General features: G+C 37.3%; 1 protein-coding gene across 2 annotated transcripts in view; it reads left to right on the top strand.

The window, feature by feature from the left end:
* pcdh11 (protocadherin 11) overlaps positions 1 to 11,760 on the top strand; it is a 115,394-nt gene extending 103,634 nt beyond the window's left edge. For both annotated transcript variants that reach the window (XM_086157728.1, XM_086157727.1), the window contains one exon: positions 10,646 to 11,760. In XM_086157728.1, coding sequence (XP_086013854.1) covers positions 10,646 to 11,109 — 464 coding nt within the window. In that variant the 3' untranslated portion in view covers positions 11,110 to 11,760. The remainder of the gene's footprint in view (positions 1 to 10,645) is intronic.
* The last annotated feature ends 6,569 nt before the right edge of the window (positions 11,761 to 18,329 follow it).

Below are 18,329 nucleotides of genomic sequence, written 5' to 3'. Positions count from 1 at the left end.
GACTAAAAACATCTCCAGAAGTACTTTTTCTTTTAAGAGTGGTTGTTCATGGATCTATATTTTGCTGTCACTGTGTTTATCACAAGGACTCATGGGGGAAAATAAAGGAAAAAATGGTTAAAAAAAAGATAATTAATTGCCCCTATCCTATTAGATTTTAGTTTTATTTGTACAACAAAATCTGCAGCCTCTCGGCCTTGAAAGACTCCAGAGGTAACTTCTGCCCAGCTCAACATTTCCGCACCAGTAAATAAATAGGAAATGAATTGTATCAGTGTTGCTGTCTTTGCTCATAGTGAAGAGGAAATTATCATATAGATATTGGTGCCTTCACACACTGAATTACACACACAGTGAGCCTGTTTTTCTCTCTGTCAAACATTCACTGACATGCACACAAGCATCCACATGCACACACAAAATGCAAGAGCTGGAAATAAACTACTTGGTTGAAATTGGCTATAGTGATGTCATTGGAACCATGGTGGTGGTGGCAATGAGCCAGGAGACCCCGGCAATTTTTCCCCCCATCTCTCCGGGGCATTTTAAGGCTCTACTAGGACATGTCAACATTACGGTCTCCTAGATGCCATGAAGAAAATGTGACATACCCTTGCCTCTTTCCATTTTTTTTTTCCCTTTCTTTTTTTCGTTTTAAGGCAAAATGAAACAACTGACACAAAGAGGATGTTGCCCCAGGAGTAACAAGTGTCCTGAGGGCTTGACAGGCACACAAAATCAAAGACGCCGGGTGTTAATATCTGATAGTTAGTGCTGTAGGCCAAACAGCATAAAGACATTCAGGTCAATGGGTTGCCAGCAGTGTCTTGAGCGTTGTTGCATTGTCATTTTCACTCTCTCTGGACTGTTGCAGCCACAGGGAGATTGGTTCTATCACCACAGAGAGAAGACAATCAGAGAACCCTCTTTCCACTTTTTTTTCACTACTCCAACCCATGTATTTCTATCAAAACATGTGTATCAATTTGAATACAAATACATACAACAATGCACACACATATATACTCACAATCCTATATGCAGGTAAAAAAAGAAATTTGATATTTATTCACACCTAACTGCATCTCTAAATTGCTTGAATGTGTTAACCATTTAGAATAATAATAATATTTGTGAACCGCATTCCGTATTATAATAAAAAAAAATCATAATGTCAGTCTTTGTGGAATAATATTTTATTTTTTTCATTTTATCTAGGAGACAAATTAGACTCACAATGATTTTCATATCCTGATTTACCCCAATCGTGATTAAAAACGGGACATACTGAATGCATTTTAGTAACAACCATCTTAGGACTACACACACTCTATCTGTGTCTATCTCTACCTGTCGCTCCCACTGTTGTGAATGTTACTTGACAATGCCTGTACTCAACACAGCCCAAATAAAGTGCATAGTGACAGAAACATTAACACAATCCCCTGAGTACCTATGTGAATTTAGAGAGAGCGTATCTGTCAGCCAGGCCCTGGAGGAGTAAAAGGCATATATCTGAACTTTCAGTGGCTGGTGTAGGGTGGAGGATTGTGACAGTCAACATCGAAACCGTCAAGTAAAGCTGTGATTTATTGAATATGCTGCTTGTGTCTGCTTTCGTGTTTGGTAGTGATACATTATATGACTTTTTATTCTGCTTTCAAGAACATGGCGATACGGATGAATTAAACATGTTAAGCAGAAACAGGTCTTTCACTGAAAGCCCTACCCTTTTCATGATAACCCCTTTTTAGACATTCAGTGGACTTACCACAGAGTATAAATAGGGTAGAATTCATTATTCAGGGGAGGGTTTTAGTGAAAAATTAATAGTTGTCCCCAGAGGAGGGTTGGTGACACTTTAGAAAAGGAAAACCTTTAAAATGTACACGCACAGGGGAATCGGAAGTGTCTGCCCCTCGTATTAAAACCTTTATGGTGGTACAATTCACAATGATAAATACATTTTGCCAGCACTAATGACTGAGACTAATACCTTTTACAGTCAGTAGTCATGTCTAAGCTGTTCAAAAAAAAAAAAGGAAAAAGCAGAAAAAATTATAATGAAGAAAAGAAAGAAAAGTTAAAAAAAAACAAAAAAAAACAAGAAGGGAAGCGAAAGACAGGAAAGGAAAATCAATGAAAAAAAATAAATGAAAAAACAATTGGAAATGGAAGAATTTCCTCTGACACTGGCAGTTGATATGGATTACGGTTTTTAGGGAATGCCTATAGGACAAAACTTGAGGACGATTGCTTGTCATCTGAAGACAGACTTCTTTTTCTGAGGAAACCGGATTATTTCACTCGCATATCCCATATTAAGTTATGTAAATAATACACTTCAAAGAAACATGAGACCAAAAAAAAAAAAAAAAATTAACAAGAACTCTGCTCGTGTAAGAGAATGCTATTTCCACCAGGTCACTATTACTCTTGCACCGATACCATACTGCCACCGGTGCTGAGTGGTTTTCAGCCTGACAGTTGCTTGAAAGATGGGCTTCATGATGCCTTTGTATCCACTTCCTATCTGTCTCGCCGTAAAGGCAATAACAGTAATGTATGGCTAAGGGAAAACAGAGCTAATCGTCAATGACTGCAAGATATATAGCATATGCAGTGGCACCTTGTTTATTACCCTCTCCTCCTCCTGCTGCTGCCGTTGGTGAATCCATTGGCTATAGAGACAAGGCCGAGAGCTCTCTTCAATGTTAATTTGATTCATTCTTGTTTTCTATAATAATTGGGGGCAATGGGTCAGCATGATGAATTTGCTTGTAACACAACACAGGGTGTAGCAGTGTTGGCTGTTGTATAGCTCGCTTGTTCAGTCTCCTCCAGTATGTCATTTAGAAATTCAGTTTTATTCCAATTTCTTTGGTTGTCCTGTTACACCAGATATGAATGCAGCAAGATTAATTTGTTCACGAATCACAAAAAGATGTGATTTTTGTGGGCCATTTCAGTGGTTTACTTATCAAAGTTATTCCGAAAAAATCTTGAATGTCAGGCTTCTTGCATACATTAGACTGCCTCTATGCTTTCCATTTTAACCCTTTTTTTTGTTTGTTTATTTCAATTATTCAAAAATGTAACTGTCCTTTTTTATCTCTACTTCCTCATATGCATTTCACAGAATTCAAATTGTGGAAATATATAGCTATTCATACAAACCATACACTGTATTTTAAATATGTATTTATGTATTGGTTTGCTGTCGGTGATACCACATATACACTGTATCTACATTTTTGCCCAGTGGCTGTGTAAAATTCATCAAGCCGGGGAAATGAAACGCAGTCCTTGAATGATATTTTAAAAGTGTGAAATTATCATTGTATGCATGTATGGTTTTGAGTGTGTCCATCTGCATGTACATGGACTTGTCTGTGCGTCTTTTCCTTAAAGAAAGTCTTTGACTCCTCCTCTGTGTGTCATTGTGGTGATGAGCACTGATTGCAAATTGTTGTTGTGTTTATACCTCTCATCTATCCAGCCCGGGCTGCGTACTTTGGCCAGACCTGATTGTGTTGACGGTGACACCGGCATCTTGTTCACTGGTTGGGCAAAATGGTAGTCCAAGCATAATGAAGGAGGTGTAATCAAGCAATGTCACCCAGAAAAGTCAAGTGTCAAGAGAAAAACTGTTTCTGTGTTACACCTTCCCCAAATATACTCTGTTGATGGGATTCGCAAACGTGATTGTTGTGAATGGCTTTCATGGTGGGCATTTCTTTCTGCTGAGGTAGTACAAAGATGTCATGTTTTCTTGGTTCTCCAACAACAAATGCAACACGAGGGTATTTGCATTATATTAAGTCTATAAATTGTATGGGTGTTGTATATTCTCAATGGTGAAATGAGCAACATGCTTTTAATCAATGACAACAAAAAGAAAGAGGCAAGTAGTTGGCACCGGGTTGTTCGAGAGATCCTTTCTCTCTCTCTGCACTTTGTCCTCTCTATGTGCTTCGTTATTTGTTTTGGTGTTCTAATCTCAGCCAAGTCAATAATATTCTTTGTTGTCTGAAATTGTGTGTCGAGAACAAAAAAGCCTCCTCCTTTTGTTGAAAGTACCTGCTTATGACTTTTCACTTTCTCTCAGACTCTAAGATAAAGTAATCATTAGATGTTGTTTTCTACCTGCAATTACTTTCAGTTACAATGGGTCAAACACTGGCAAAGCAAAAGGGTTGAGAGTAGACAAGTGTAGATGGATTACAGGAAAGGAACCATATAGGTCCCAAAAGTGCTGATAAATACGTACGTGGTTTAGAGACTCATTGATGTCACCGGCGTCACAGTATATTCATCAAAAGTAATTAGTCTGGAGTATGTATGGCCGACTCACTACCCTCTTATCTGTGTTACATTGTCTCCTATTTTAAAAAGGCCATTCATTAAATTTGGCACTATTGGTTTAAAATGTGAAAAAGAGGAGAAATGGCCTCGCTTTTATTTCTCGTGTCTTTCAACGTTGCCCCCGTTGAAAGGGATCCCTGTGAAACGGATGCTTTCGGGCAGATAAAAAATGCGCATTGTCTTTGTTTTAGATAATCACTAGCATACACTGATTTATTGTTCTTATAAAGATAAAGATACTTGAGTAAAATGAGTTCATGTTGCTGGACTTTGTTTATTTGTTTGTGCCTTTTTTGACAAATGCTTACAGGTGATGTACCTTTGACCTCTGTGTTATTGCTGATCTCTGATCCTCTGACAGAAGTATCCCTTTCTAAAATGTTGTATTTACTTCTTTCCCCTTGCTCTTGTCACATTATGACAGGTGCATGCTTTTACAAGGGATTATAGTGTACCTTCTCTTGATAAAAGCAAAGAAAATTAAATAACATTTTAGTCTGACATGCAGTGAAAATTAATTTTCTAGAGTCACTGCCATGGAGACAGATTTTTTCCAGAGAAGTCCCAGATTTCCAAGCCTGCCTATTTTCATTTCGTGGTAAAAGAACCCATATGTGATGGAGGTTTCAAAGTAAAAGAAATCCCTGAATATATAGATGGGGGAAAAAAAATAACGTGGATAATACCTTAAACCTTATGGAAAAGGGGGGAATGGTGTGATGGAAAAGAAAATGATGTAACCCATACCATGTCTTTCTTGGCTGTCTCAGCCCTACTGAACATCTATCAGTCAGTGTTTTCAACCTGTCCGCCATCATAATCACAACCAAACAACCTCAATGACAAAAATGATAGTGATAATAAAATGACAAATAATAATGATACATTTTAAAATATAAATACCCTACAAGAAGTAAGGCAAAACATACTAGCATTTTGCATTCATTGAGGATCATGGATATACACTGATGGACTATAACAAAAAGAATTTGAATTGAAATGACCGATTACTCAGGATTAATTAAACCAAAAAAGGCTGTGTGATTGACCAGACTCCAGTCCTAGGTTAACCCTGTCTCTAACTCGAAAACACCGGGTGAAGGCTCAAGAACCACTGTGAGCCGGAGTGAATGATAGGTGCTGTAGATAATGAATGAATGAATGAATGAATGAATGAATGAATAATTAAAACCCTGAATGTAAGCATTTGGTAAGATCTTCAGTCCTGTTTGTATATCACTCAAGTAAAGGGAAGGCCAAGTTCCTTTCAGCCAAGTTAAATCATTAATTATTGAAGAATGACTACACACACACACACACACACACATATACATAAACACACATACATATATACATGTATATAGACATATACACTCACATATATACGTATATATGCATATATACACATATGTATACACACACATACATATATATATATATATATATATATATATATATACTCACATAATACATATGTAAATACACTAGGCCCCCAAATAACGCATACAATATGGAAGCTTTTTCAATAATGGAGGCTAATAATTTAATGTAGGTAAACTTGCATATTCCCAGAAATACATGTTCACCGAAAGAATAAAGCACAAATACCTTTAAATCACATTTCCAACATGAAATATAGCACTTTCCACAGAGATGGAAAGAAATAAAGAAATGTCTGTCATTTTGTTGTTTGTTTTCAAGATTAAACATGCAGTGAAAAAACACAACGTGATGTAAGGCTACTTTGGAAAGGTATTCATTTCTTGCTCCTGAGACTTAAACAGCTGTTTTCGGGTTTATTTATTTTTGTGTTTGTTGTTTTTTTACGCTGTTGCCAACATTTGGAGATAGATCTTTGACATCCCGTGAATGAAATAACTATAAATAGTTTACAACCAGACTTTTCAAGTATTTATATTTCATGGTATGCCAATTCAAAGGTTATTCAATGGTTTCTTTTTCTGGTGCAAAAAGGAGAGAGGTGGTTGTGTTGATGCATTTGAAATATAGTTGAAAATGCTTGCTTGAACTGTGGCTCTCAATGTCTCATTTTGACATGAATGACTTTACATCACATTTAATTGACAGCCACCTTTGTGTCATATATGCAAAAGGTTGCATTGTACATCAATATCAGACGCCGAGCACAGATGCAAGGTATTGCTATTTGACAACTGGGAACAAGAGCAGGCTCCAGATATTACATATCCTTGGTCTGTCGCTTTTTTACTCTCCCATCTCATCATATCTTGTCTCAAACACTCACACCAGAATACCTTATGATTATGACAATACATTATTGGAGCAGCGTGGAACACATAAAAGACCAGAAGGTCCAATAGTTTAAAAAACGACCAGATTTCCATTTTTATTCTATTGTATATTTGAACACAATCTGTTTTAGTTACATAGTTTTGCTTTTAATAAAACCACTGGGCCCCAATAAAAGTTAGTTTTCTGATTATGATGAATTTTTTCTTCTTGTAACGTATATATGCATCGCACCATAAAATTTATATTCCTAGCAACGTTACAGTCATTATGGATGTAATAATTACACTTTATGAGTATGTGTAAATTGTTTTACAAAGTTTGAAAAAGCAATGTTGAATATAAATGTCCCTTTGAATAAAAACCTCATGGTAAAGAAAAAAAACAAAAGATAAAACAAAAACTAATAACTCACTTCTTAAAGGTGTTAATCACCTTTTTCAAACCTCTTTCAAATAAAAGCACTTTTGTATCAAACACTACGAATACATCCACTTCATATTATCCCAGTCATTCACGCATACAAAAATCAAGTCTGTGAAAAGCGGAGGCTTTAAAGCAACATTTCTAGGGTATGATACATGAATTTTAGGATAAAATATCTCTCTCTCTCTCTCTCACACACACACACACACACACACACACACACACACACACACACACACACACACACACACACACACACACACACACAGAAAAAAACACTGCATAAATTTAACATTGTTCGAAGAGTGTGATGTGCCCTAGAAGCAAGCAGTTATCCTTTTTTTTAATTAGCAGTAATTAATTAGTTTGCGCTGCAACTACGACTGGAATTGTGATATGTGTGCAGATCAAATTGTAAGGCTCATCAAGATCCAGCTAACTTTGTCAGTAAATATTATTAACTCTCATGCCATGCGAAATATCTTATACTACTAGAAAGAAAATGGCTCATAAGTGTGCATCACAGCTCAGTGTGCGTGTGTGTGTGTGTGTGTGTGTGTGCGTTATTGTATTTCAGCTCAGAGTATGAAATTAAATTTTTAAACATCAGTCATCTGATAAGAAAGTGCAACAGAGAGTAACAAAAAGGCCTGAATATAATTTTATTACTTATATGTATATTTATATATATAAATATATATACTGTATATATATTACCTGACTCATTGTGTTAAAAAGTAACACTGACGTTAAAATTACCAACTGTAAATTGCAGAGTCAAAGCCACCATGTTCCCAGAAAATACTTCAACGCTATTTTGGGCCCTCTCTTAACTTGATAAAGAAAATACTTTTGCTTCCCAGACTACTATCTATAATAAATGTACAAGTTTACCGACCTTTTTTTTTAATTTTGGTCACACCAGCTGAAGGTGAATGCAGTGCTGTTTGATCTGTTGATGCCCAACAGGTGTGATGCCACAAAAAAGATTTCATTGGACAAAGACAAACTCAAAAGTTACCACACAGAAATCACAAAAGACCTCGAACCGAGGCAGCGTGGGATGTAGAGGAAAACACAAGCCCATGGCTAATAGATTACCTTGTGACAGAGCAGTCAGATTGGCCTGCAGGCTGTTTTTGAATCTGAATGTGAATTCTGCAGCACCGCGGTCACTTATCCAGGGTGTTTTGCGGGCGAAACCGGTATTAGATTTCGAATGTTTTCACTTAAAAATGTAGCAGCTCTTTTTTCTGCCACACCACCACCGGCAGGTGAAGCTCATTTAAAGGGGAAGAGTAGGGTTGATCTCTGTTGCTTTGATTACACCCTATTGTGTACTATTATCTCTACTTGTGTGCCATTCACATTTCTTTGAAAAAAAAAAAAAAAAAAAAAAAAAAATGAGAAAAGATTATTTACCGCATCAGGAGATGCATGGCACCATTGATGTGTGATCCCTCCTGGAAGCGTTGTGGGTGGGGGGTGGAGGGTTGTTTCCCCTGAACACAAAGGACATCAGCATTACAAGCAGGCTGCATCATACCCCTGGCTGACAAAAACAGCTAGAGCTGTCAGTGACATCACTCACACTGCGCCCACACCCCCTCAGTTCCCCCTACCCAAATCCATCCCTCTCAAATCGAAAAATAGCCAAGACCCACTGTATGTCTTCAGGAGACAATACATATAAAATACAACACATTCTTTTGAAGCCAAGCTGTGCGACGCAATCTATCCGCAGATTACCTCTCATTTACCTTTGGGTCATCATCAATTGAAGTTGAGGGAAGAGAAAGTAAATAGAAAAGATGCACTTTTAAATGTTTGTGTTGACACTGAGGGAAAAAAAAAAAAAAAGAAATGTATTTTCTGGGTTTCTGGGTGCATGCATGCTGTTATCTTTAGAGTAATAGCACAACCGCGTCAAAAAAAAAAAAAAAAACTCATCTTTAAAAGCCAAGCATTTATAAGGATTGACTTAGGGCACGGCCAAGAATTGGCTCTGCCCGGTCACTGTTTCTCACAGAACAGCAAAGCGAAACACATTCTTACCATTCCAAAATTTATGACATGACTCAAAAGCTCAAACATGTTTGTTTCATACAGTCATACAACATTTCACGAAGTCTATTTTTGTTTCTTTTCTTCATATTCTTTTGTAAACCCGTAGAAATTTCTCCCACTAACACCTATATAGGTTGGGCATCATCGGCTCTGGCAGCAGTTTGTGTATGCAATCAGACAATTGGCTTACGCAACACCCCAAGATACTTACATAGCAGCTATGAGGCCAGTGAGGATTGAGAGAAGAGTAACTGTGGCCCCTTGAAAAGGGGCATTTTTACCAGCAAATGGATTTATACACTCACCCTCGAAGGCTGCTATTCAGTATGTACAGGACATATTGGACAGGGTTTGACCCCTCCAAAAAAAAACACCCCAAACAATACTTTTTCAGACACAAAAATTTGGGAAAATTCCCCAAAAGTGCAAAAGGGCGAGTGAATGGTTGTCCGTCTCCGTATACGCGGCCCCGCGATTGACTGTATGTATGGAAATCGGATGAGACGGACCATGTGTGCATGTTTCAAACTTGTGAGTATAAAGGGAGTAGTCATCGCTGTCAGTGTAGTCGGGTCTAAAACCATTCAATAATTTATAGCATTCTTACTTATGCAAATATGCTGAATAATTTCTGCATGACAGCTTGAAGCTTAGGCCTAGAGTAGCGATGTGAATGAGGACCTCTGTCCTCTGCATGGCCTAGGAAACATAACACTGCAGGCTCCTGGTTGCCTTGATGCATACTGTTTTACATTCTAATTATCTGGCTTGACAGCCTTTATTGCTGAGGCTCAATACCGAGGCCTCATTCCAGACTCATTCCACATGTGATGTCAGAGCAGGGATAATGAGATAAGATAGCCTGAGCGCTTAGCCTTGCCCAGTCACTTCCCTGTTTTTTTGTCTTTTTTTTTTTTTTCTTTTCACTCTCTTCCTATGTATGCTGCTGAAATAGTTTCATAATTAACTATCGATACATTATATGTACCCGTACATGACAAATACCCCAACGTGGGTATGAAGCTGGTTTTCGGGTTTATGAGGGACTTCGAAATAAACGAAACGGTTTGGGTGGAACCACTCCGACGGTGATTTGGAAAAAAAAAGTCTTTGTCGAGTTATTCATTCACTATTTAATACAGTGAAGACAATCCAACAGACAAACATCCCGATTTTTTTCAGTCTAATTAAGCTACAGGGAATTCATTGCATATTGTAGGTAAACAGACAGAGTCATGGGAATAGCGATGGAAATTAAACGCTCTGTCGGTGTTTTTCTCATTACAAGATGAAATGAAACATTTATCACTGACTTTCATTTTGCTAAAAGGCTGACATTTTGTGGGTCAACCCTTGATAAGACTTCTACTTTGTTCTATTTTCATTATGATTCATGAGTTCATTAGGTGCATTAACAGGACCCAGTAAAATCATTATATTTATCAGCGAGTGTTGTGTTTTCCAATCTGGTGGATTAATATACTTTATCTTCTTTTTTCATACTGTACTTCTTCAGCCATCGAGGTGAACCTACAGAAAGCCTTAGCTGAGGCGTCTGAGACCTGCACCCAGGAGTGTTTGATACTGGGCCACTCTGACAGCTGCTGGATGCCCCCAGCCCTGGCTCAATTCCAGAGTCCTGGCAGCAACAGCCCCACCTCCACCCCGGCCTCGTCTGCCATATCTGGTACGCTCCCTTCGTTCGGTTTCCCGCAAAGCTGTACCCAGGGAAGCAGAGCAAACATGGGCAACATCGGGGTCATGGATGGCCGCCATACACTTGGCAGATCTGTGCCCAAAAAAGATGGTCTGGACAAAGGAAACAACCGACCCCAATTTTACAACACCCTAGACAGACACAGTAGTACCAAGACGGAGAATACTGTCAAGGTCATCCCCCTGGCGAGCTTCTCCTCTCCTGGGAAGCAGACATCCACAGGTGGGAGCAACAGCTCTTTTGTACATGAGCACCAGTTGTAAGGGTAGAAGACTGATTTCCATTTGACTGACATACATATGATTCCATCTAGCTGTGAGTATGTATGCGTACGTGTGGAGGTAGGCATCATTATAATAACTGACCAGCTTAATTTACTAATGAAGACCTCTATGAATGCATTGGATCGTGATAATCACGGGGTCAGTGTAATAATGCGTTCCAGCTTAAAAACAGATCAAAAGATAATTCAAGCCTTAGCTGACCTCTGTAAAAGAAATAAAGTAGATCAATGCCAAAGTAGTTCCATTACAAGGTAGAATGCAAAAAATGATTTTGTGAAGCTAGTGATTTTTGCTTACTGATTACAAAAAGGACATTTTACATCTGTCGTTGTGCTCGGCTTAGTGAACAGTGTCCAAACACACTATTTACTCGTGCGGAAAATGCAATTTTTTTTTTTTACAACGGAGCTAATCTGTTCGTCATATTAAATTATGAGCTCTGGATGAGTGTTTTTTCTCGTAAAGATAGAGAAGAGCTGTTCTTTAAAATGCAGAAAAAAAAACTCTTTGGTGATGGGAAATGTTTCTTTTGTCTTGCATGAAAATGTTTTAGAAATCTATTTTGGTCAGGGGACTGCAGAAGGATTGAATAAAAAAAAATTAAAAAGAAAAAAAAAGAAAAAGAAAAAATCTGAAAAGCATAACTAGGCCAACAGTAGACAGCACCGGAAATCATTTGCATTTTTTCCCTCCCTAGACAAAGTACATCATAAAATATATCATATCCAGATGTTTTACATGCGGTGGATACCCAGTCACCGCTGTCATTAAAAATCATTAGTGTTCACTAATATGGTAGCGTTATCTAAGTAGGTTTGCCTCCAAAGGTGCTAACAGATGAGCTGAAACATTCCCTATTTCTCTGCTTTTGTTTCTGTCTTGCATTTTCCTGCTCAGTTCAATTCACACAATAACAGCCTCGGATCCAATTATGAAATTCTCCCTCTAATTACTTTGAGTCGATGTGATCTCAGTAGTAATCCTAACCACGGTTAGAAAGACTGGAATTGTTCTCTTGGCTAACTTGAAACATGCTCTGCATGCTCAGAGGCAATGACAAGGTCATAAGCGCTCAGAAACAGCAATATTATGTGCTTACATTGCTACTATTATATGACTATTAAAAGTTCCTTTGTTTTAATCCAAACTGGTTTAGTTGCAAACTCAAATATTAGCGACGTCAAATATGTTTACAATGCATAACTAAATAAGTTGGAAAAAAAAAAACTTTTTAAAGTTATGAGTCAGTCAGTTGTTATTCTTAACATCATTTCTTGGATATTGACAAATTCTTAAAGAGTCTCACACAAAAGGGTTCGGACAGAGCGAAACTGCATCGCTGCCGGAGCAAAAAAATTAGCTACTGATAATGATCCCACACTATTTATCTGCTGGAGTAGATCGGTTGCAATGTAATCTATTGCACCTGCAGTATGTGACTTTGCTGATGTTCTTTTCTACTTTGCAATAACACCCGAGCAAAGTGTCCACATGATACGATTGATTCAGATTTTTTTGGTACCGTCCCAGAACTTGGGAACGGCCCTAAATCTATAGGGCAACATTTTGTTCTCAAGGGAATGTGGACCAAAATTGGGTTTGCATGGTCATAGTATCCACATCTATCGTTTCCGCTGCGCAGGGTCAGGACTCGTGTCATTATAAACAGGATTCATCTTAAATATAGTTAGATGATCACTGAACTGAAGGCTGCGTCAAGGACAAAGAAAGGATCAAGTGAATTTCATTTACAGTAGTGCAATATAACTCAAAACAAACAGTTTAGATAAATCTCGCTATAAACAGCAGTTGATAAAAAGCCCCATACTAAAAGGGATTTTTTTTTAGTTAGTTGCAATTTCTTTTATTTCATCTCATTTTATTGTCAAGAGACAGACATGTATTTTCAAATGGTATGACCGATACATATTTAATCAAAGGGAGTACAAATCAAAGGGAACATAAATCACTGTCATAGAAATCTTAAGTCATTTTGACAAATGCAAATCCAAAATTTGTGACCCAAAAGTTGTCAGGTACTTTGGAATTATCAAGTTCCTTGCAGCCTTAGATTGTAATTATGTGAATATGGAGTATAAATACATCATACAATTCTGTGGGAGACTTAAAAAGAAAAATAAGCATTCATTATTCTTGATCTATTTTTCTCTTAAGTGCTCAAACGATAAATTGCAAAATTGAGCCCTCCCTCTGATCGTAGATGGAGAGAATTTCCATTAAACACACGATATGTAATACACTGTCACACTGTGTTAATAATATCTGTTAAAAATAAATAATCCAATTATATTTATACAATATGCACCAAAATAATATTTATCATCATCACTGTGTTTTTTCTTACTCTGACAACATAATCACAATGCACCGTTAAAGAACAACCTCCTGAGGAATTCTTAATGTGTAACATCAGTAAGATATTATCTTTTTTTCTTTCAGACTGATCACATTTTCTTGTTTGTTTGTTTTTTTCAATCTATATACCCTGTGATGGTCATAATTGGCATTTTAGCTCTTTGTTTTACACAAACAATGTGCATTTGTTTCTTGGGTGAGAGTCCTAAGAGAAACTGTGTCAACATGTCAGGCCACAAAACACACACACTGACACAAATATAAATCAAATCATGGGACTTAGCATTAGTCTTTTCTAATTTATATATACACTATCTTTTTTTTTTTTTTTTTTTTTTGCATTAGCTGTTGTCCTTTTGAAAGGTCCAGCTCTCCTAATGACAGAAAAAGTAAAAACAGCACACAGAAAAAAAAAAACACTGCTCTTTAATTTAAAGAATTCCAAATCAAAATGTATGTCACAATAACCATGTCAAACTGTGTTATGATTTGCATGAACTGTTTGAACTTCCTCAAGGTGTTTTAACACTGAACTATGTAGTTGTTGCATCCATCATTAGATTCAGTGTCGGTATTGATGTTTACTGCAGTATCTGTTTGTATGTCTTATGAACAAAACAACTGTAACACCAAGTACACATTCATTCTCTGTAAAGTGTGCTTACCATTTTGCTATAATACAATTATCTATCCTATTAGGTAAAACTCATTTTACACTGTACATAGCAGTACCCCTAAGAAACTGTCAGTAATGGTTACAAACTGGAAAGACACAAAACGACCAATGTTATCGAAGAAGTAATATAATACAGACTCAATACTGTAAGTCAAAAAAAGAGAGAAAAGACAAAACAAGAAAATATGGGATGACAATCTCTGTTCTAATGTAAATGGATACATATGCAGAATATTGAAAGAGAAATTGAATGACACTGTGAGTGTTTGTGTGTTTGTGTGTGTGCGTGTGTGTGCGCGTGCGTGCGTGTAAGCACGTATGCGTGTGAGTGCTCATACATGTATTTGAAAACTGGCAAAGAACCAGCCAGAATATTTTAAGTACACAAATGTATCTTGTACAAAGCTATATCAAAGTGTGATATAAGACTTAAGTATATGCTTGTAAACTAGTTGCCAGTGAGTTAGAACAAGTTTGCTTTGACAAGACTTACCAGCTTACCAGCAGATATGTAATGGTCAGTTGAAGCTATAAAGTCTGTATTGTCATGCCTTTGTAAGATATCCCATTTCAATCTATAAAAAATGACCTTCCATATAGTGAGATGATTTTTCTTGTCATTGAATTTTAATTGACTTATTAAATATTGAGTCCTCAAATATGGATCATGGTTGTCCTTCCTTTTCTACTTTGACAAGCGTCATCTTATTGCTCAGAGAAGAAGTGAAAGCAAAGTGTCATGACATACCAATATGGACATTTCTTGCACAAGATTTCCTTCATCATTTTAAAGAAACTGTTATCTATGAACTGTTATTTCAAAACATCAGATCTCCGTCCACTACATGGGATACCATCATCGTTGGTAGTTTGGATATCGGCACATGTGACAGATGACGATGGATTAAACCAATCAGCTTCGCCTTGTCTCCAAAGCGGATAAATCAGCTGCCATACCATTATCATTATTATAGATAAATCCTGCTATGGTTGTGTAATGGCAGTTGGGACATGCTACTTGTGTGAGGGGAACAGGTGCTGGTTTAAATAAAAACAGTCTTAAATAAAAAGAGACATTTATCATACTATGACATTGACCAAAATTCCATGAAGTAGCCTGTACTTTAATTTGAGGATGACAATGTATACTCCAATTTGAATCATATAATGACGAGCAATACATTTTTTTCTATTACTGAACTGTACCAGAAAATTAGAATATTGTGATAAAGTTCTTTATCTTCTGTGATGCAATTACAAAAACAAAAATGTCATACATTCTGGATTCATTACAAATCAACGGAAATATTGCAAGCCTTTTTATTGTTTTAATATTGCTGATTATGGCTTACATCTTAAGAAAACTCAAAAATCCTATATTAGAATATCATGAAAAAGTAATTTCTGTTTTTTAATTGCATTACAGAAGATAAAGAACTTTATCACAATATTCAAATTTTCTGAGACAGTCCTATATGCTTACCGAATCAGATCTTTTACCGATAAACCAATCTTTATGATACAATCGGTGGTTGAAATTATTATTCCGTAATGCTCCAAAGTCAGACACGCACACCGGAAACCCGGTGCATAGTATGCAAAAAGAAATTAAGTGAAAGAAGGGAACAGAATATTGGAAGCAATGCCTATCACACTGAAACAAATACCCAATGCTAATGAAAAGGGGAAGAGGAGTCACTAAGGAAACAGAGTTAAGAAACAAGAAGAAGAGGACTGATGTCACGACCAAAGTCAGTTGCTTCATGCTACACAGAAGAACAAGCCCTGAGTAAGAAGGACAGAAACGGTTGAAGGACTTTTTTTTTTTTAAAGGATGCAGGAATCTTAAATCTCCCCTCTGAGGGGTTATTGAAATTCATATCAAGAGGTCCAACACACAATGGTGCCATCTTGTCACACCCAGGATCACTGGATGAAAGACATACCTTGTGAATTCAGCGTGAAACAATTTATCTGAAGTAGTTCCTGCTCATGGGCAAAATTGAGTGCGTTTCTGGATTACGGTTATGTTTAAGTTTTGTATTTCTAGTCTGTCATCTGTAAGTAGTTGGTATTTGGAGGACGCGTGGTAAGTTTTAAAAAAGTAGAGGGCTGAATTCATAGGCTGAAAACGTTGAAATACTGCCTTTTCAATTTTAATCGAACTCTGCACATTTTGAGGCAAAGAAATGGGGACTAATTCATTCTAAATAAACATCTGAAAAAGGAAGAAAAAAAAATCTGTTTTTGTAGATGTGGTTTAATTCATCCAACCTTTGCAATTTTCTGAAACCCCTGAAGTCCTCTGAGTCACGGACACAACAAAACAGTATTTATTTCTATATGACGCTTTGAGACAGAATGTGCTGACCTTGCTGGGACCATTCTAAATAATAGTCAATCTACTGTTTTCCCCAGAAATGAGAGAATGATAGAAGGTAACAATCCATGTATCCATCAATCCATCCACCAATGTATTCATTTTAGATTTTATACAGACTTAGACAACTAAGGTACTCCTGTTCCAACCAACTCACCTTCACCTCTTCTTTGGAGAGCAGAAGTCATCTACAGGCCAAACACAATATGGAAACCTCAATTACTCGCAATGTCGATCTTTTGATTACAATCTGTTTTTTTTTTTTTGAAAGGTGAGATTTGGAATGTAAGTGACTAGTAAACGGAGAGCCTTTCACTTTGCTTTCCGAAATAGATTCTTCTTCAACATAATACTCCTGTGCAGCTTCACAATGCTCTGATCCTCCTCTCTAAGCTTTTTCAGGTCCACAAATCACATGTCAACTGGAGAAGCATTCATTCACCACCCACTGCTTATCCTGCACCCAGGGTCGTAAGGATGCCGCAGCCCATCCTGCCTGTCATTAGGGTAGAGGAAGGGTATACAAAAACTATCCAACCTCTCATTCACAGATCTTGGCAATTTTGGCTCTCCGATAACCTTCTGCATGTTTCTGCATAGTGGAAACCCATGCAGAAATGGGGAGAACATGCAAACTCCACGCAAAAAGGCCCCTGTGGGAACAAGACCAGAGTGATTCTTGCTGTGCATGCTCACATTGTTTATCAAGGGGCCCGAGGACCATCAAAAAACGCTTTATTTTACAACTGATGCAGAAATCTCTATTTGCTAACAAACACCTACCTAGCTTGTAAACATAGAAGATGGATGGATGGATGAAATCAAATGTTTTTACATTGAGGTATTTTAGTCATGTCATCGTATTATTTCTTCTCATAACAGATATATGGTATACACATGACAAAAGTTCACCTTTCAATACATGTCATATTAGATAACAGCTGAACTCTGTGTTTTGTTGTGGTCAAAATACCTGTTGATTGAGGAAGGGAAGTATTAACATCTATCCAGTAAAAGACTAATAAGTAGAGAGTCTTTGGAGGTTCTCAGTCATCCAGGCCACGAGTAATGGGATGATGATGATGAGATGAGATGTACCTTAATCATCCCATGTTTGAGAAATTGTTTAGTCGCAGCGGCAAGACATACAAGGACAAGACAGTGACAAGCAAGCTAAAAAAAAAAAAAATAAAAATAAAAATAAAAATGAAGTGAAAAAAAAAAAAAAATCAATAAAATAAGTGAACTCTGAAATGTAAAAGTAGAAAGTATAACCATAAAAAAAAGTCTCTCCATATTTAGCAATACACAGGAATAAATAATGAGTAAAATGGCAATGTGAGGTAGCTGATTAGAGTGAGTTGTTGTGTAGGGTTATGGCATGAGGTTGGAAAGATTTCCTGAATCTCTCCATTCGAAAGCAGAGTGTAACAGTTTGCTGGAGAAGCTGCTCCGCTGTCTATCCAATGTGAGGTGGGGGGGGGTTCGGGTTGTCCATGATGGACGACAGTTTCTTAAGCGTCCTCCTTTCCACCACGGCCTCAAACTTCTCCATCCAGAGACCAATCACAGATCCAGCTTTCCTAATGATCCTGTCTACTCTGTGGGAGTCTTTAGCTCTGATGCCGTTCTCCCGGCACGCAACTCCAAGAAAGATGACACTGGAGACAACAGACTGATAAAAGATCTCCAACATCTTGCTGCATACATTAAATGATCTGCGCTTCCTCAGGAAGTACAGTCTCATCCCTTTCCTGTACACAGACT

The sequence above is a fragment of the Fistularia commersonii genome, chromosome 13 (assembly GCF_037954325.1).
Source record: "Fistularia commersonii isolate RoL2024-O1a breed Wild chromosome 13, RoL_Fcom_v1.0, whole genome shotgun sequence".
NCBI classification, from domain to species: domain Eukaryota; kingdom Metazoa; phylum Chordata; class Actinopteri; order Syngnathiformes; family Fistulariidae; genus Fistularia; species Fistularia commersonii.
The sequence above is the reverse complement of the archived record's forward strand: the minus strand, read 5'-3'. Positions and strand labels throughout refer to the sequence as shown.